Genomic DNA, 20,650 nt, shown 5'->3' on the forward strand with positions numbered 1-20,650 from the left:
TCAACAGGGGTGTATACTACTATAACTGATACCCTGAACTTTTTAGTTATAAAATGAGCAATTAGTATTTCTATTATGAATATTTCTATTATGAGGTGTTACCTCCTCAACGCCCCGCTCTTTACGCTAAAGTTTTTTTATTGTTTTAAAAAGTAGAGTTATGAGAAAGGGTCAAACTTTACCGTAAAGAGGGTAAAAATTAAAGTCTACATAACTCTATTGAAGAGGTAATAGCCCCTTTTATACACGGAGTAATTTCTGTTCGTTTTAAGTTTTAATGTCGCTCCTTACTTTCAGTTGAAAATACTTTTTTTATTCAATAACTCATGGGACGTATGGACACGCCGATGGGCCCTGTTGAGTGCACATTTGAGGGGCCTTCTTCCTCCTCCACCTGTGTTTATGGCCTCGGGTGAGGATGTCCTAGTTTCTATTATGCCCCAGGGACAAGGTCCCCCCTTTGTCCGTCCTTCCTATAGAGACAACATGCAGTTTAGTAAAGCGTTCTAATATTGCCACCTAGGGATACCCTGAGTGGCCTGGGAGAGGCCTCTAAAGAGCAGTAGACTTATAAAGAGTTTTTTTGGGGGGAGGGTATAAAAAATTTTTGGGGTAAGTATCTTAAATTATGTTTGGAAAAAGCCTATGTGATGATTGCCTTTACATTATGTGGTGGCAAAATTATATGAAAAAGGATGTGTTGTTAAAAATGGCTAAAGTGATTTGACAAAAAAAAAATCGTTGTTAGAAAAACATTATCACCGAATTTCTTTTCTTGCCAGTATAAGCAATGTCTTTTTAAGACATGAAAAAAAGTTGAAATTTTTTTAAGTTCAGGTCAGAATCACTAAGGTTATTATGTAAACTACAAAAATACTTACAGTGCCTAAGCAATAATTTTAATGTTTTAATCCAAACTGAAAAATGCCTGAAAACTTAAAACTGGTTTGTTTTTTTGTTACATAAAATCCACCCTCAATCTTATTCCATCCTATCTATCTAAGGAATCTATCTACGGAAACATATGGAAAGTTATTCCCGATTTTCTTTCCCAGTCGCGAAGATCGCTTTCTATATGTGAAGTTTATGAGAAGGTCGCTAAGAAAAAGGTAGCTCTGGCTGTACTCTAGTTGTCGCAAAAAGTTTAAAAGAAACCAGGGCCTGACTCCAAGTAGATACAATTTCAAGAGAAATTTCTAAATATATGGTTAAACTTAATATTTAGAAGCTTTTTTACAACTCATAAAGAAGTTGGTGGAGGTAATACAAGACTTTAAGAATTATGCTACAGTCTTATTTAGGGCTTAGGAAGGTAGTCTAGATAGTAGCCTAACCTTCCTAAAAAAAAGAATTACCCTTTGCAGCTGATTAAGGAGGTAGATATTGAGTTGTTCATATTATTGACCTACAAATAAAGTGAATATATCACTAGATACTATTTTGTATACTCTTTCTGACTATAATAATTACTTGTCTTGCAAGTTCATTATTAAGGCCTTATAGGACTATTAAAATAGTGATTTCACTCTGTATTTATTTGGATAGAAGTTGAATAAAAATATATTCAAAACAATATCCTTTATGTTGTTTTTTTTCTTATTCTGTTAGGCCATATAAAAACTGCTGTTTTGCCTATAGCCTATTTAAAAAGGCAGATTGAAAAATAGAGAAATTGTTTTGAATTTTTTATGCAACTTAATTATGACAAATCAATGCTTGCAAATTATATAACTTTATCAGATTGAATATTATAATGAAATAGTTAGTTTAAAACCATTATTCCAATCCTTTTTATAAAAAAAAACATTGAAAAACTTATCATTTTAAAGGGTCTGAAAAAGTCTTAAAACTGAATTTGCAGGAAAAGGGATTATTATATTCAGAAAGAGCCAAAGAAATGGCATTTAATGATATTTTCACTCTATTTGTAAGTTATTAATATGAACTGATCAATATTTACCATTCAGGAATAGTAATTATTATATTTGTTAGTCTTATTTGGGTAAAAGTATAGATTAGAAGCTATAGAGAAGAAAACATATTATCTTAAATTACCTTAGATCACAGTTTGGTGTGAAATAAGGACTTTTTGATCCTGTTGAATCACTCCTGTGATGACAGTTGCATATCTGGTTGATTAGATTCTGGTGCATCCCAGTCAAGTCTCCATGATTTGTCATCCAGATGGTGTTTGAATAAATCTGTTAATTCAGCAGAAACAGTGTTCTCCTTGAGGTTGTTCCAGAGGTTCACAATCTGGTTTGAGAAGAATCTGCATCTTGCTCCAGTCCTTGCATGAAGTTTACAGATTTGTTTTGGGTTTCCTTGTCTTATATTGGAGGGTTTAATCTCCAGGAGCTCATTTTCTGGATTGGTAGCGAGTAGTTGCCTAGATCATATCCCCATGTTTCTGCCTGTAGACTAAAGAGAGGAGGATGAGTTCCCTCAGCCATTCACTGTAGGGCTTGTTTTCCATACCAGCAATCAGCTTAGTGGCCCTTTGTTAGATTTGCTCAAGCACTAACTTGTCCTTTTTGAATTGAAGGGTGGCCAGGATGGTCCCCACCTCCAAGCACAAACTTACCAGTCCTTTGTAGAGCTTGGTGATTACATGTCTACTTCTGCTGGTACTGCTGTGTTTAATGATACCTAGGGCTCTGCTAGCATTGGCTGAGATCTTCTGTGAGTGGGAGCTGAATTTCAACTGGGAGTCTGCATCAGCTCCAAGGTCTCTCTCCTCCTGAACATGCTCTAGTATATGGTGACTACCAGGGTTTTGGGTCACTAGATACTGTTGCTTAGGGTTGTTGTGTTTGAAGTGTATGACCTTGCATTTTTCAGTGTTGAATTCCAGCAACCATCTTTTGACCCAGGAGCACATGTGGTTGAGATCAGTTTGGAGGGATTGGTGGGCAGAATGGGTGTTGGCAGGACCTATGAGTTTTGAATCATCTGCATAAAGAATAGTTTTGTTACTGGTGATAAGGGCTAACTCATTTACATATATATTGAACAGGGTAGGGCCCAGGATACTGCCCTGGGGGACCCTGCTGGTGACTTTGACTTCATTAGAGAGTGTGTGACTGTTTGTTCCTGTGGTCACTTTTCACTTGCTGCATTCTGTCCTTCAGAAAATCCTCAATCCAACTGATCACTTTTGGACTAAGAGACAGGGTCCATAACCTGTGAATGAGGTAGCAGTGACAAACTTTGTTGAAAGCTTTGGCTAGATCCTGCAGGACTATATCCACTGGTACTCCCTCCTCTAGTAGGTCAGTTACAAGACTGTAAGACTCAAGAATGTTTGTATCCACCAATCTCTTAGAACAAAAACCATGCTAGCTGCTGCTGATGAGTGAGTTAGCCCCAAGATGGTTGATGATGCATTTGTTTGAATTCTCTCCATGACCTTGCATGCCACACAGGTAAGGCTGATAGGTCTAGAGTTTGCTGCTGAAGTTTTGCTACCCTTCTTATGAATTGGGATGACTATTGTCTTCCTCCAATACCTTGGAAGCTTTCCTTAAATTAGTGACAAGTTAAATAATTTTACCAGGGGCGCTGAAATAGCAGGGCTTAGTTCCTTCAGCAGTCGTTGACTCAGACCATCATGTCCAGTTGATTTGTTGGCATCAAGCTCCTTAACCTGTTTGGTCACTTCTTTGAGTGTGATAGGTGTGTGTAACTTTGGGAAGGGAGTATGAGCCTGTTCTGCTGGTGGGAGGGTTGAATTGAGGTCATCCTATAAAAACACTGAGGCAAACTGCTGATTCAGAAGGTTAGCTTTTTGGAGGCACAGGAAGAGACTGAGCTGTTATTCTCCAGGTCCAGTACTGAGTGTCTGCCTGGTTTACACAGGGAGATATGTTTCCAGAATAACTTAGGGTTTTCTTTGACATTTTTTGCCAGATGTTCTTTGTAGTTTACAGTGAGTTTCTGTGTTTTCTTTCTGAGGAGGTTCCTGGCAATTTTGTACTTCTTGTACACTATTGTTGTTTTTTGTTTCACAAACTTCTCCCAAAGTTTTTTCTTCTTATTGCATAGTTTCTTGATTTTTGGGGTGAGGAAAGGTAGATTTTATTATTTATTTTTCCATTTCATGCTGGTATGTTTGGCTTGGCTCTCTAGTAGGGTATTTTTTAGGATTAGCCATGAACCTTCCACATCATCTGAGATCAGAGTTTCATATATCAGCATATATCAGAGTTTCATATATCATTGGCATATATCAGCTCTTCCACACTCATCTTGTAATTAGTAAAGGATTGCTTAGTATATTTTGATGGTTTGGAGTTGCTTTGTATAGATGAGAGGACTGGCATGTGTTCACTTGAGCCAATCAGACTGAGAGTCTGTGTCCTTATCACCTTTTCTGGGTCATTGGTTATGACTAGGTTGAGTGTTGAAGGATTTTGTCCTGGATGCATTCTTGAGGGCACAGTTACTGTTTGGTACGGAAAATTATCAGCAAGGACTTTGTTCAAGACTTTACCTGGTCATACCTTGGCCATCTATCCAGAACACACTTGGGAGGTTGGAGTCCCCTGTCATGAGCAAAGTTGCCTTTGGGAAGCTGCATAGTATGAATTATGTCATTTCAGCAATTGCTCTTTGAGAGGACAGCTGGCATGGACTACCGAGGCTCCTGTAAATTGAGCTTAGGACTAACATTTCATTAGGTAGGGACAGGGATATCCCTGTGGCTTCAACCCAAGTTAAGTAAGAATTCAGGTCAGAAATTTCTCTTACCTGGAAATCCTTGGAAGCCAGAACAGCAACTCCTCTTCTGCAGTTTGGATCAGACAGGTTGCTGAAGATGTTGTATCCAGTGGGACAGATTGAGTCTTCTGTCAGTTGAAATCTGGAATGCTTAGGGCTAATTTCTGTCAGAGTTGCAAAATCTATCTGACTTAATTCAAGCACTGTTACCAGTTCTGGCATCTTATTGGTGATAACATTGATGTTTGCCATCATAATGTTTACAAGTTTTTGGGTGTGTCTAGGCAACTTTTGGTTTTGCACACTATTGTTCTCACTTATAGTTGAAGTGGGTGAATTACAGCAGAGGTACACAGAGCTGCTATTGAGGGACAATGCAGAGGGGTATGGGGATAAAGAAAACAATTCCTATCTCAAAATATACAGAATAATTGCTGCTAATACATTTTTTGTGTAGCTCTGCTATACTTTGTTCCCAACTCCTCTATTGTTCAAATATGGATATAGGCCTAGCTGAAGTTAGACATTTCTTGTACACTCTCCCAAAGCATCTCTTTTGTTTCAGCCCGTGTACTACAGAATTGAATGAACTGATACAGAACAAGAACACTGAAAAAATAGAATAATGGGCATGGAATGCAATGAATACACATAATTTGGGTTATGCTATACACTTTACCCCCCCCCCCCCTCCCTAATATGTAGAGGAGGTAAAGTATAGCAGGCCTGCATGCAAAGCGTTTTACCTATAATTATTCTGCATGTTAAGAAGTAAGAATTGTTTTCTTAACATTTGTCCTTCTCAATGGCCCCTAGTCTAGATCTTTACCCTTAGTAGTAAAGTTTTAAGTGATTTTTGTGAGTTCAAGGCTCTTTTTAATAATTTCTGCAAATTAATTCTCAAAATAGTATTTTATTGTTTGCCTAAGCTGAAGGAAAATAATAATTGCTATTCCCAAATCAGCTACAAATGGTAATTTTTCCCCACTAGACTTTTTTTTTCAATTATTACCTTAGTTTGCAGTTTGGCACAAACTTAAGGTCAAAACTGGATCTGTTATGCTCTGTGTTGAAGGTGGTGAATTTTTGTCACTGTGCTAAGGCCCAATGGTATACTGTAAAAGAAGCCTGCTGGAGAGATGCAATTTCAGCCCACTCAGTTGGCTAATGATGACTGCAGGTTAGGTATGGCGAATGGTGACCATTCTCCAGTGGTTCAAAGCTGACACCACAACACAATAGTAAATTTGCTTATAGTATGCAAGATGATTAGGTATATATAACAAGCAGCATCAGGCTCCAAGCAAGACACTTCCATGAGGTTGGCATCAGTAGGTAATAAATAGGATGGACAGCCCAACTCATCATGTCCCCCTAATGGCATCTGAAAACAAGTGTTGGCAGCTATAGGTACTCCAGTTGTTGGCAAAATGGTTTTTAACCTTTGGTTTCTATGGACTGTTTTACCTTTTGGGACCCTGTTAAGGGCTCAAAATGCCATTTTCCTCAGAAGCAATTATTGGATTATAAAAGAGCCAAAAAATGCATCAATTAATGCATTTACTTTCACCCAAGCTAAATTATGTTGAAAAGAGAAAATTTACCTTGGCTATTTTCAGTTAATTTATTGTAGGACAGAAATGAAATACAAAAGAAATAAATTATATAATTCTCAGCTCAATGCTTTTGCCTGGTATGGGTTCAGAATGGCAGTTCTAAAGATAGAGACATACTAGAACAAAAAGAGAAACATTTTATATTGGTCATTTTTACGATTTTGTTCATGTTTTGACCATTCATCCCCCCTCCCCCCATTTAACAGGGTATATTTTTTTTTACTCAAGATAAACTGGGTATCTACAACTTCACACAGACCCCTCAAAAGCCAGATTACACGCTCAGCGTCACTTTTAGAAACAGGAAACAATGTTACTCTTATGCAACAGAGAGCCAAATCCACTTTTTAATAAGGCATTACATCCAGTTTCTAAATTAGAATCACGGGTGTTTTACAGAGGAAAATGGGACGGTTCCTTATTGTTGGGTGTGTCAATTGTCATGAAACTTTCAGGAATCATTCTCCGGGCAAAAAAATCAAACTTGTGGGGTGGAGGGAGGGGTAGGGGCCCGAAAATAGTCCAAAAGATTTTTGTCCCCGATAAGTTTAAAACTCACAATCTTAAGTCTTTGGATCAAGAGGAACCTAATGTACAAAAATGTTGTTACAGGGCACAGTCACCTCCCCCCCCCAAAGAAAAAGGAGACCCATAAACTTGGACTAAGGATGTCTCATTTAGAAAGAAAAATAGAAAGAAGATATTGACCTTCCCAAAAACGGAGCAATAACCAGTTTTACAGCAGATTAATCAATGAAAGAACATCAAACAAACATTATTAGGGCTATATATGCGTCCATCAGGACAAATGTATAGCCACTATATGATGTATTTAGGGGGGGGGTATATTGTCAGGATAGTTACTGTTATCTTAAAAAGGAGCATAAATTAAGGAATCAAATTTTGCAATTGAGCTTTTATGTCTGATTTGTATATAGCCTACAGCTATTTAGAAGGGATGGAGAGATGAACTGTCAAAAATGCATGCAAAACCATGAAAAAGAGTTCAAAAGTAGAAACCTGAAATCTAAACATGTTTCTTTTGTACTAGCATGTCATTTTCTAGAGAACTGCTACTCTTGACCTTTACCTTCTTTCCAAATATGATACCTATTGTTGTTGTAATTATATCTTGGTCCCTTATGGGGGGAGGGGGGGGTAAAAATTAAATAGTTGATCACTTCTGGAAGAAACATGCTAAATAATCATTATCGCCCAAACTCCCCACCCTAGTCTAAAGAAGCAAGAGAGGAGATGCAATTGCCACTCACAAACTACTAGAAACAACCTCTCAAGTCAAGTATTATCATCATTCCTTGCAAGTGCAACAAGAGGTCACACAAAGAAGCTGCAAGTCCCTCATTGCCATTGACCTGAGCGCTGGCAATTTTTCTCTTTATGTGCTCTCCATTACTGGAACAACCTCTCCAATGCCACCATCCAGTCCCAAACCACATATGTGTTCAAGAAAGAAGTCAATCAGGACTGGGTCAATGAAGAGTGTAGATTAACCTGGGATACCAGACCATAGTCATGTCACACCACCAGCAAGATGTTTCACGGGAGGTTCATCACCACCTTATCTTGCTAGACTTGCAATTTAAGATAATACATAAAATTAGTACTATTTGGTTCCTTATTTATATTATATTCATTTACCATGGTCAAACCTATGCCAAGGGACCCAAGTCCCTTGATAACATCATGGCTATATTAATAGAAAATAATGGGTGAATGTATTATTTAGGGCTGCATCTCGCCTCATTATAAGGAAGTGCAATTTTGAGAACAGCAATTATTATATTTAGAAAAAATATTGATGGGGAACTAAATAGGGGTATTACTGGAGAGGTTTGGTATTTCTGAAGAAAATGCCTTACTAAAATAAAAGTATTACCATTAGATCCCTTATATTATACTATTTCCTAATATCATGGTTACTTTTGTATAGATTTTACAGGAAGTATTTTCTGTGGGAAATACATCTAGAACCACAAGATAGTATGGAGGATTTGGTATTCACAGGTATGAGAACTATTGGAAAAGTTCACAATAACTATTTGTGTCTTGAACAGTCTTGGAAAGACTGTTCTCACTTCACTTCAAACTGGTTTAGTAGTCTCTTGGTCCATGGTGGTGAATTTGAGCCTTATGACAAACCTTATTACAATACCCTAAATGAGAATATTTCACTTTTAGGTGATGTTTCCCTGAAACTCCAAAGGACAAAATGCCAGAAATCTCAGCAAAGCCAAAAAAGAAAAAAATACACAAAAAGAAAATAACTAGTGTTTGTCCCATTGATATCCCAATTGATCTAATAAAAGCATTCCATGATAAACTATCAGCACCCCTTGTTAGTACTTTTAATGATGTTAGTAATTCTGGATGTTACCCATTGTTCTGGTAGCTGGGCTATATTGCTCCAATCCAAAAGAAGGGAGGCCTGAATGACTTTACTGGAGTATGACCAATCACCTTGACTCCAGTCTCCTCAAGAATGTACAAAAGTTTCTTAGCTAATTTGTTAAAAGCAGAGATTCTCCAACTTATTGATTTACAACAGTTAGGATCTGCTTCACACTACCTTGTTAGTCTTCTTGACACCATTCTTTAAGAAAAACTTGAAAACCCTGATACTTGGTTGAATCTTTTATTAATTGATCTCCAGAAAGCATTTGACCTAATTGACCACAATATCCTTGTAAACGAATTGCTGACTGGGTTTCAAGTGAGTCCCGTTCTAGTTAAAATTGTTGCCTTGTTTTTAACAAATCGTTCTCAAGTGCTTAAATATAAAAATTTTTATTTCAATCCCCATCCTATCTATTTTGGGGTCCCCCAGTGAACCCTGATGGGTCCCATTTTATTCTTTATAATGGGTAATAGCCTCATGGCTTACCACACAGAGTGATGGAAGTATGTGGACAACCTGTCTGTACTTGAGGTTTGTCAATGAAATATTAAAAGCTCAATCATGACGTTACTTGACAATGTCACACAGATGGCTTCTTTGTCGAAGATGAAATTTAACACTAATAAAACGCCAGCTATGACAGTTAATTTTTTAAAATCACTCCCTCCTTTCACAAACCCCATTCCTCTCAAAATCTCTGTCACATGCATTAAATTACTTGGGATGACAATTACTTCTGACTTGAAATGGGATGCCCATGTTTAAAATATCCTAAAACAAGCTTCCCCTTTGGTTTCCCTTCTAAAACTTTTGGTAAAATTTTCTTCCCCCCCCCCAAGGATCTTCTCCAACTTTATTGTTCTTTTATCAGCCAATACTGGAGTTCGCTTGTCCAGTGTGGCATTTTGATCTTTTTTCAGAGCATATTTAGAAGATTGAAAATGTCCTAAAACAAGCACTTTAAATCATAAATAGGTAAGGTTCCATATCATTACCTACGAGGTAAGTTCAAGCTTACCACGTTGACTGCAAGAAAGAACTTCCTATGCCTTCGTTTTGGTACCAAGACTCTATCTGTTCCTTGATTACGTTCCATCATCCCCAAACTCTACCTTCCCACCTGCAACAGACCATCCCATATAAAATTCCAAAAAGTTCCCAAACTGACTCCCATCCCCGTTAAACATAAAAGATATTGGAAAAGTTCTGTTCTGTTTTTTTTTAGTTATATAATAGCCTGGAAAATTAGTCATTAATTAGTCTATTTATTTTTTTCTTTTTGACTTTTTAACTAAGTGTTGACTTTTCATTTATATATTTATACAATGAATTATGTTTGACATGAATGTCAAGTATTTTTTTCAAACACACATATATATATATATATATATATATATATATATATATATATATATATATATATATATATATATATATATATGTATATATTTATATATAAATTTGACATAAAATTCAAAATCGGCAACCATGCTGTGATAGGAATTTTAAAATAAAATTCAATTTTATTTTAATAAAATTAAACTGAATATTTGATATATAATAACATTAATTGCAAAAAGGTCATTAGTTCAAGACGTTATTATTTTCTCGCACAACAACCATAAATAAAAAAGAGGTTAATGTACTTACTTTGCACTAAATGTTAATTTAGTTTTGGTAATATGGTTAAATCCAAGTAATCCTCTTCCTTTAAGTCAGAAATTAAATAGTTTAAATAATCACTGTTACAAACACCCTGTTATATTTATTGAATCTCTATCATATTTCATTCAATCGGTGTAAATTATCCAGTTTTTGTCCATTTTTAACATGTAAGATTGTTTGATCATGGGTGCCTTTGAAAAGACTAAGGATGTTAACCTTTAGTGTAATGTAAGCGTATCACTTTTTACACAATGTATAACATCACTGGAATACTACCCTGTGTTGTTATATATTTAAATTAGAAAAACAATATATTTGGAATAGAGGATGTTGAAAAATTTAAAACTTTGGCAATAAACAAGACCCAAGAGCTCATATGGCACTTGTGACGAGGTTGGAACCTAAAATTAGACTCGGTACAAGAGTTATCGATTTCACCCTCCTAGCACGTCAAGAAGCACTGAACTCGTCAAAGCACTAGAAATCCCTCCAACTCCCCCAAAGAGGTCGGATCTGGTCCGTTAATGTCAATCACGTATCTATTACTTGTACTTATTCTTGAACTCGCCAAAGTACTAGAAACCCCCCCCTCCAACTCCCCCAAAGACAGCAAAACCGGTCCGGTTATGTCGATCACCTATTTAGAACTTTTGCTTAATATTCCCATCAAGTTTTATCCTGATCTCTCCACTCTAAGGGTTTTCCGAGATTTCCGATTTCCGTTTCCCCCCTTTAACCCCTATGTCCTCGGATCCGATTCAAATTAAAAATATAGCATCTAAGACATGAGATCTTTCTGTATGTCAAGTTTAATTAAGATCCGATCACCCATTCATAAGATAAACCTACCTCCATCTTCAAGACTTCTCCTCCCTTCAGCCCCTCCCCAGATGGTCGAACCGAGGAAACGACTGTAATCAAGTCTATTTGTGCAGGTCTCTGGCACGCCTACCAATTTTCATCGTCCTAGCATGTCCAGAAGCACTGAACTCGCCAAAGCGCTGGAAATCTCCCCTCCCCCTCCTGACTCCTCAAAGAGAGCGGGTCCGTTCTAGTTATGTCAATCACGTATATAGGATTTGTGTTATTCTTCTCATCAAGTTTTATCCCGGTGTCTCCACTCAAAGCGTTTTCCAAGATTTACGGTTTCCCCCTCCAACTTCCCCCAATCTCAATGGATCCGGTCAAGATTTAGAATAAAAGCTCTGAGACACGAGATCCTTCTAGATATAAAATATCATTAAGATCTAATCACCCGTTCCTAAGTTAAAAATACCTAATGTTTTCTAATTTGTCTGAATTACCCATCCCTCCAATCCCTCTAAGATGGTCAAATCGCGAAAACGACTATTTCTAATTTAATCTGGTCTGGTCCCTGGTACGCCTGCCGAATTTCATCGTCCTAGCTTATCTGCAAGTCCCGAAACTAGCAAAACTGGGACCAAAAGACAAACAGACCAACAGAAATTCCGATTGCTATATGTCACTTGGTAAATACCAAGTGCCTTAAAAACGAACAGAACATAATTAAAAAAATCTTTCTGAAAAAGAAGTCTTTCAAAGAAAAGTAAAAGCCATATTAAACTTAAGATGAGGAGAAATTAAATTCTGCAACGATTCAAACTCAAAACAGATAGAAAATACTATTAAAGAATAAATGAAACCCAAAACGAACAGAAATTAAATAAATAATCTTAGCAAAATAAACTTACAACATATACCAATATAAATAAATACATATATCTCAAAACGAGATTATATTTAAATATATAAATCATCTCAAATCGAGAAAATATGTAAATCAAGCTTAAAAGGAAAAAAAAAATATTACAAACAAGAGTGTGGGTACTGCTTTGTTCCCTAACTGTAGGAGTCTAAAACTTACTGTGTCATTCAGTGCTTTACAAATATTTTCTTATGTGCTTATTATAATATTGAAAATAAAAATTGCAGTAAGATTAAATTTCGAACTGATGAGATTTCAGCAGTTAATATCATTATATATAAAAAATTCGGTTTTATTTTATTATTTCTTTCCAAGACTGTACTAAACAAATGCAGTAGTTAACTACAAACAAGAGTTTGGCTACTGCCCCCTTCCATAACTGTAGAAAATTAAAGTGTACTGAGCCATTGGTGCTTCGCTGAAAGCAAATCATTTTCTTTTCCGGTCATCACAGCATTGAAAATAAAATAAAAATTAAATTACAATAACTGTTGAAAATTAAAGTGTACTGAGCCATTGGTGCTTCGCTGAAAGCAAATAATTTTCTTTTCCGGTCATCACAGCATTGAAAATAAAATAAAAATTAAATTACAATAACTGTTGAAAATTAAAGTGTACTGAGCCATTGGTGCTTCGCTGAAAGCAAATCATTTTCTTTTCCGGTCATCACAGCATTGAAAATTAAATTGAAATGAAATCTTGAACTGATGAGCTTTCAACAATTAATACCCTTCAGATTTTCAAATTCTTCTTGAAAATCGAAATAAATATTCAGCTTGATTTTATTAGTTCTTCTAAACACTGTTCAAAACACATGTAGTTTTCACTATGGTTTTATGATTCAGTAGGTTTTAGACTTTTACAGTTAGGGAAGGCAGCAGTACCCAAACTCTTATTTGTATTGATTTTCGTTCATACTAAGCTTGATTTACATATTGAATTTAAGTTTTGCTCATTTTAAGATTTACTTATTCATTAATATTAGTAGCTGTTGCATGCTGGTTTACTGTGATTGTTTATTTAACTTCTGTTTGGTTTGAGTTTCATTTATACTTCTATAGTAAATGATTTTTGTTCATTTTAAGCTTGATTTGCGTATTCAATTTAGGCTTTACTCGTTTTAAGATTTATTTATTCATTTATATTAGTTCCTGCTGTATGTTTTTTTGCTATGATTGTTTGTTTAATTTCTGTTTGTTTTGGGTTTCATTTATTCTTTAATTGTAATTTCCAGTCGTTTTGAGTTTGAATTATTGTAGGTTTTTATTTCTTCTTATCTGAAGTTCAATATGGCCTTTACTTTTCTTTGAAAAACTTCTTTTTCGGAATTTTTTTTTTTGTAATACATATAGTTTTAACATTTAGTGGTTGGCCACTTCTGAAGAAAAAATGCTAAAAAGATAAAAGTAGTGACAATAAAGTCCATGTTTTATGCTAATTTCAAATATCATGAAGGCTTTACTGACTGTGTACCCCCTTCCCCTCCCTTTTAGTCCCAGGTATTGCCCTAATAATGTATATTTCTGTTAATTGAATCTTATGATGCATCATCATTGGTTATTTCTTGACATTAATTGAAGAAAAATAATTTCAAAATAGAAGTTTTTCAAAGGAAAGTACAGAGCCACATTACACTTAAGACCAACAGAAATGAAGTGCTATAATAATTTGATCTCAAAACAACCAGGAATTACTATCAAAGAATAGATGAAGCCCCAAACAAAACAATTTAAGATAAATGAGCATATCATACGTAAAAATAACAGATACTGATATAGATAAATCAATAAATCTTAAAATAAGTAAAAAGCAAATTGAATATTCAAGCCAAACTTATACAAACTGAAGTTACTACAAAAAGGAGCTTGGCTAATGCCCCTTCCCTAACCATAAAATTTCCAAAGCCTGTCACAACATTTATGTTTTATTGGAATCTATATGTATTTTAAACAGTGTGGTTTAGTTTTTCAAAGCATTGATGACAAATAAAAAGTAAATAATATTGTAATCAAGATGACTGGAAAGAAGTATATGTTATAAAGATGAAAAAATGTTTATGATATATTTTGTTTTCAAGCAAAGTGTAAATGAGGTTTTAGAACTTCTATGGTTTGAGGAGTAGAAAGGGGGCACTGGCCAAACTCTTGTTTGTAGTAAATTTTGTTTGCTTTAAGTTTGACTAGAATATTTTTTTAGTTAATTACTCATTTTTGTTCGTTTTAAGATCTGTTTATTCGTATGTTATTTTGATGCTTGATATGAGTATTTATTCAAATTTCTGTTAGTTATGGATTGATTTGTTCTTTAGGAATTTATTTTTGCTGGTCTTATGGGTAATATGGCTCTTTACTTTGCTTTGAAAAACTACTTTTTTGGAAAATTTTTGGTTAAATTAATTTTTGTTTGCTTTTGATTGTCAAAGCTTCATTCTTCGTTAATGCAATGAATATTTCTAGTGTTTTGCATCTTTAGCTGAAGAATGAACATATCCAATCATAATTTATTGTTCTAATTAGCGTCTTTTGATTTATTTCAACATCCTCCTCTACTTCCCACTGAAGGTCTCAACTAAATACCATTAGCTGATCCTGAGATTTTTCGCATATGCCCTTTTGATGATAGGAATGCACATAGTGGCTTTTGATTGAGTTCATCATCCCCCTTAACATTCTCCGAAGGTGTCAAATTTATACCCTTAATTATTCCTGAGATGTCGCAGACATGCCATTTTGACAACCAGAATGGATATTGTATGTTCTTTAGCTCAACATCCCAATCAACATTTCTTGAAATTTTCTACCTAATAATATTAGATGTTCCTGAGATATTGAAGATACGTCCATTGACATCTGGGATGCACATAGTGTTTTTAATTACAACATTCTCTGAATGTTTCAACTTGATGTCCTTCCCTAACTGCACTCTTGATATACTCAAGATGTGCTGTTTTGACAACCTGGATCTATATAGTGCTTTTTGATCTTGCTTAATATCTCACTTAATTTCCCATCACAGTTTCAACATAATACCCATAGTTGTTCTGGAGATCAATATAAATATGCCCTGGTACTCCCTTTTGACAACTTGGATACTCATAGTGTCTTTTTATTTAGTGCAACACCCCCCCCCCATATTCCTTGAATGTTTTAACTTTATAACCTTAGCCATTTATGGAATATTGCACTTTTTTTTATTTAATTCTAGTTCTAAATTTAGGAGTTGCAATAGTATTTACAGTCGCAATTGCTGTAGCAGTAGAACTAATATTAGCAGTCACAGTCCTAAGTAGTCGCAGTTGCTGTCACAAGGTGTTGCGTTCATAGCTTGCAGTCACAAGTAGTCGAAGTTGCAGGTAGTCACATTGTAAGTATTTGCAGTCTTAAGTTGTCAAGTTGTTTGTAGTTGCCGTTGCAAATCGTAACACTCACAAACATTCATAGGCGCGAGAAGTTGTAGTTGCAAGTGTCATAATCACCAGTAGCCTTAGTTGCAGACTCAGTCACAAATAGTTATAGTTGCAAAAAAAAAAAAAACTGCAATTAGTCACTGTAGCAGATTCAGGTAGTCACAGCCATAGTCACAAGTAGCCGTACTAGCCAAAATAAGTAGTTGCAGCCACAAGTAATAACAGTCCCAGTCCCAAGTGGTCACACTTGCAAGTAGTTGCAAGTAGTCATAGTCACAGTTGCAGTTACAGTCATAGTTGAATTAGCAATAGTGGTCCTTAAAGTTTCAAGTTATTACCATTAGCCTAATAGATATAACAGATACACCCTTTTGATAACCTGGATGTACATGGTATCTTCAGATTAGTTAAACATCTTCTTCAGCAATCCTTGAAGTTCGACATCAGCATCCTTAGCCTTGTCATACACACCCAGGATCAAACATTCTCCCTCTTTTTAATTATAAATCCTGCTTGTAAACAATGGGCACATTTCATAATTTACAACCCTTTCTCCAGGATTAGGGGGGGGCATGGAGTCCCAAGAACCATAGTTATTAGACCTTAAGACTATTTTGAACAAAGTTGGTGTTTCATAATTTTGATCAGGGGGAGGAATTTAAAGAGGACAAAAAAAAACCCTTTCCCCTCCAAGTATAGCACAACATGCCCTGAAAGTTTCAACTTAATGCCCTCTGCCATTCCTTAGGTATTGCTGATTTTCCCTTCTGACAATCAGCATAGACATAGCGTGTTTTGATTTTGTTTGGCATCCCCCTCAACATTTTTGGAAAGTTTTACCTTAATACCCTAATCCTGTTTGAATAGACACAGGATTCAACCTGCCCTCTTTTCTCATTACCCAAACATATATATTAAAAATGGTAACTTGCATAACTTACGATCTTTACGCCTGGGGCTTTGGATAATTAGGTCATCCCCTGAGGCCTAGTAATTAGACTATTTTGAATAAGATGATCATTCCAAAATTTTTGATCGGATGTCTTAGGGGGGAGAAAATTTGGAAGGGATGTGATTTTCTCCGACGATTTTTCAACATGCTCTGGATGTTTCAACTTAATACTGTCAGCCATTATTAGTTATTGCAGATACGTCTATTTGATAAACTGGATGCACGAAGTGTCTTTTTATTTAGTTTAACATACCCTAAAAATTTCCCGAAATTTCACCTTAATAACTTTAGCCTTTTTGGACTATTAGGCCTTTTGACGATTTTGAATAAAATGCCATTTTCATATCTTTGTGGAGGGGAAGGGACATCTTGAAAGGGCAAGGGGTGCTGGTTCCCCTCTGATCACTCTTCAACATCCCTAAACATACCCCGAACGTTTCAACTTAATACTCTCAGCTGTTCCTTACATATTGCCGATACGCCTTTTTAACAACAAGCATTCATATAGTGTGTTTTGATGACAGCATGCACATATTGTGATTCCTTAATGTAGGAGAGCTCTAATCTGTTTGTCAAATTGTTACTATTTTGTAGTCAAACATTGAATTAGTTTCAAATGTCAAAAGTATCTCGGTTTGATAAAGTGGCTTATGAGATTCAATCTGTATTTTGTCTATTCTTCTGTGGCTATTTCACAAGGTATCCTGAAACTTGGGGCTTACATTAATATTGACCAAAAGATTTCTTTCTTTTTTCCAGCTAAATAGTTCTTGTTATATATCATTGCCTAGTTATACATTTTATTTTTCAGGTTATATCGAAAGATTCTCACATCTGTCTTCAAGTATGGATGAGCAAGATGTAGACCCTATTGTCAGGTTTTCTTCTTCGTCTATTATTTCGCTGTATTCTTCTTCTGACAACATTACTTCTAACGAGATTGCCGATGATACACTGGAAGTGGTTTATGAGTCTAAAAACTATAAAGTAAGCTATATGGATCTAACTCAATATTTTTTCCTTTGTCATTTTTATTCAGTTACATTTATTTGAGGATGTAATTTCTTTATTTTCAACAAATTTTGCAAAAAAAAGCCAGTTGAAGGATATAGTTGGCACCTGGAACTGAAACTATATTCAGTCAGTAGTACATTAGTCTTGCTATTTTGCAGCATTATTACTAGTAAAATGGAGCCACAACCACGAGCTTCCAAAACTGAATTAGACTGAAAGCCTGCTTATTACCGATGTCCTTTTTTGGTATTGGTTTAGGCACTTTTAGTTTCGAATGAATAAGTAGGCATAGGGATATGCGAGGATAAGATGGAATGTCTAGAAGGAAGAGGGTGGTTTAATGTGCAGAAGTTCTTCATGGGTGCTATCTATGTCACTTTGGGTAAATTAATTCTAAGTGTTTGCAGGCAATTACATAATAGATGTCACTGTCAATCGCTTGGCAATAGGCAATCAGTGGTTAATTTTGCTTTGGTTAATAGAATATTCAATTCAATTCAATCATATATATTTAAACAAAAACACATAATTACATGTATATAATCTGCCAGGAAAGCACAAAAGTGCTTGACTAGGGCAGAAACTTAACTAAAGAATAACTAAACAATCAACAAAGAGAAGCAACGAATCGACTGGATTTATAAAAAAAAGAGAAAAAAAAGGGGGGGGTGACGAAGAGAAAGAAAAGAAGAAAAAATAAAAGAAAAAGACCGAAAAGAGACATATATGTATGAAAAAACTTATTTGGAAAAGACTTATTTGGAAAACGTTTCCATCTTTAGAATGGGAAATACCTAGACGTGGCGAGTTACTTCAAAATTTTAGAAGTAGTTTAATAATAGTGTGGTTCTGGATATTATTATTTTTTTATCTTTATTCTTTCAGCATATAAGTTCGGTTCCATAATAGTAAGCAGTGGAAGGTAGTTTGCCAAGGTCTGTGAACAGCTAATCTTCATAACCTGTCCATTTTCAAGTTAGGATAAGCAGTCACTTTTCAGGCTGATTTCTAAAAATTTCGTTTTTGTTGCTCTATTATTTTTTCAAAATTCCAAAGAGCTTAAAAAGAAAGAAGTTTAGGGGATCTGATGAGGGGGTGAACAAGGCTGGATGGTCACTTGGTCCTTTGTTGGATGTGTGTGTGTGAAAAAAGTTATTAACACTAATGTTAAGAGACATTTTCAATTTCAGACCATGTGATAGGTGGACGCAGGTCTGATACTTGGGAAAGAGGATCAGAGTATATATCCTAGAAGGGAATCCCAAAATATGGAGGAAGTTTATTTCCGAGCCATGATTTTAAATTTTTTGTAGAGGAGAATTGTTCAGGCTAATCTTGTGAGGAAAATCCCCTTTTGTGCAAGTACGAATGATTGCAAATGGTCAGTGATTATTAATGATAATTGATTTCTTGTGGCCTATCCTTTGTTAGGCTCGATGTGGCAGCTCCCTAACGTTTGAAGGATATAGTCTTTTTGTAAATATTATAATTTTGAGAAAATCATATGAAAAGAATGGACGATCGAATAGAGGGCCTCTTATCATTTTGCCTTACTAGCTACAGTAATGTCTGTTTATTCAATATTCTCATCAGAGTAACATGCAGTTTTGTTGGAAAGCCTATGTGAATTTATAGTTTAATATTACCTTTTCTGTGTAAATAGATACAGCGGAGAAATGACAAATGGATTGAGTATCTACTAGAATTTTGCTGAGTTGATAACATTGCATGAATTGATTCGTCGATGTGCAGTTTACTTTGATCACCATGGAAGCCATTCAAGCATATATAAAACGTGCTAAAACTGAAATGAACGAGATTAAGTTTGGTGTCATTAAATATCACCTTTTGGACCTAACAAAGAGAACTGAAGCGCTCTAAATCACTTTTCAAGCCCATGATAAAAGCGTGCAAAATCTAGTTAATTAAGTATGTAAGCTCTGAGTGAGCTATTCATAAGGAACATAGTCCGGTTTTATTAACTACTAAAGTCCTGATATGGGAAAACTCAACGTATCAGATCATGGCACAGTTCAGCGTAGAAGAATGAGATTGGCTGCCTCTGGCTATTGAATATTAATTGAAAGTACAAATTTAATTGTCATAAAAATAATATTTCTTCGAGTTTTATTTCATTTTTCAAATAATGATCAAACTTTACTTGTATTTTTCATCTGGGCTACGAAATACCGAACATTTTTTTTGCTCATAAGTAGTTCATGTGCTCATGACGTTGAGTTCAGGTGGCCTTGAACTAAAATAAAGTGACATGTTTATGGTAAAATAAAAATTATCCTTTGTCTGAAGCGTAATATTTCAATCTTAACCTTGCACTAGAATTGCCATCAAGTTGCGCAACCGAAAAAGAAAAAAAAATATTCAGAGTGTTTCTGGGACTAGTCCATCTCCTCCACAGCTTGTTCTGTCTGGCTGTTGCAGCAAGAGATACTTTTACAATTTTAAATCCAGCATTGTATGTCCTGTCGCTTTCTGAACCTCAGCATCGGTTGCTATTGCAGTCCCTGCAAGCCCATTTCACCTGTCAATAGAAAATTCGATAAAGCTGTAGGTCGTTCTGTCATGCCAGGCATATTCTTGTCCACCCCTAATTAGCAGTTGTTTAGGTTCTATTTCCTAAATACTTTTGCATCTGTTAGGGAACGTTTATAATGTAGAATTATGCCATTTGTGACACGGTGGAAGCTCTTTAGGAGTTACAAAGCTAGAGGACAGAGACACTTTCTTTTCAGACACTTCTGCCCGAGTTTGTTTGAGCCTGATCTTTGAAGAACTGTAAAAAGCAATAACGTGTTTTTGTTGGCTTGAATTATATCTTATATAGACGATCGTGGAATGGAGAACTACATAAGAATAAAAGATCTTCCACCCCCTCATTCCGTAAACTTTGACTGGACCTCAGTCTGTTCAAGACAGTCCTTCGCCTTTAATCGTATACTCTCTGAAATATCCAATCGAGCTAATGACAGCAATGACAATTGAGCTAAACAGGAAAATATTACTGAAAAGAATTAAATAAACAAAAAAAATCTTTTTATCAATTTAATAATTTAGAATTAGAGGTTAGAAACAGAGGGCGAAACTGTCCACCGAATTGAACACAAATAACTAAAAACAC

At 35.4% G+C, this 20,650-nt stretch overlaps 1 protein-coding gene across 2 annotated transcripts in view; it reads left to right on the forward strand.

The window, feature by feature from the left end:
- Positions 1-1,128: 1,128 nt before the first annotated feature.
- Positions 1,129-20,650, forward strand: part of LOC136033024 (uncharacterized) — a 43,843-nt gene continuing 24,321 nt past the window's right edge. Inside the window, exons 1-2 of one of the 2 annotated variants that reach the window (XM_065713575.1) lie at positions 1,129-1,260; positions 17,312-17,487. In XM_065713575.1, coding sequence (XP_065569647.1) covers positions 17,347-17,487 — 141 coding nt within the window. In that variant the 5' untranslated portion in view covers positions 1,129-1,260; positions 17,312-17,346. The remainder of the gene's footprint in view (positions 1,261-17,311; positions 17,488-20,650) is intronic. The other variant, XM_065713576.1, reaches the window with a different exon arrangement.

Source organism: Artemia franciscana, chromosome 11 (genome assembly GCF_032884065.1).
Source record: "Artemia franciscana chromosome 11, ASM3288406v1, whole genome shotgun sequence".
Taxonomy (NCBI): domain Eukaryota; kingdom Metazoa; phylum Arthropoda; class Branchiopoda; order Anostraca; family Artemiidae; genus Artemia; species Artemia franciscana.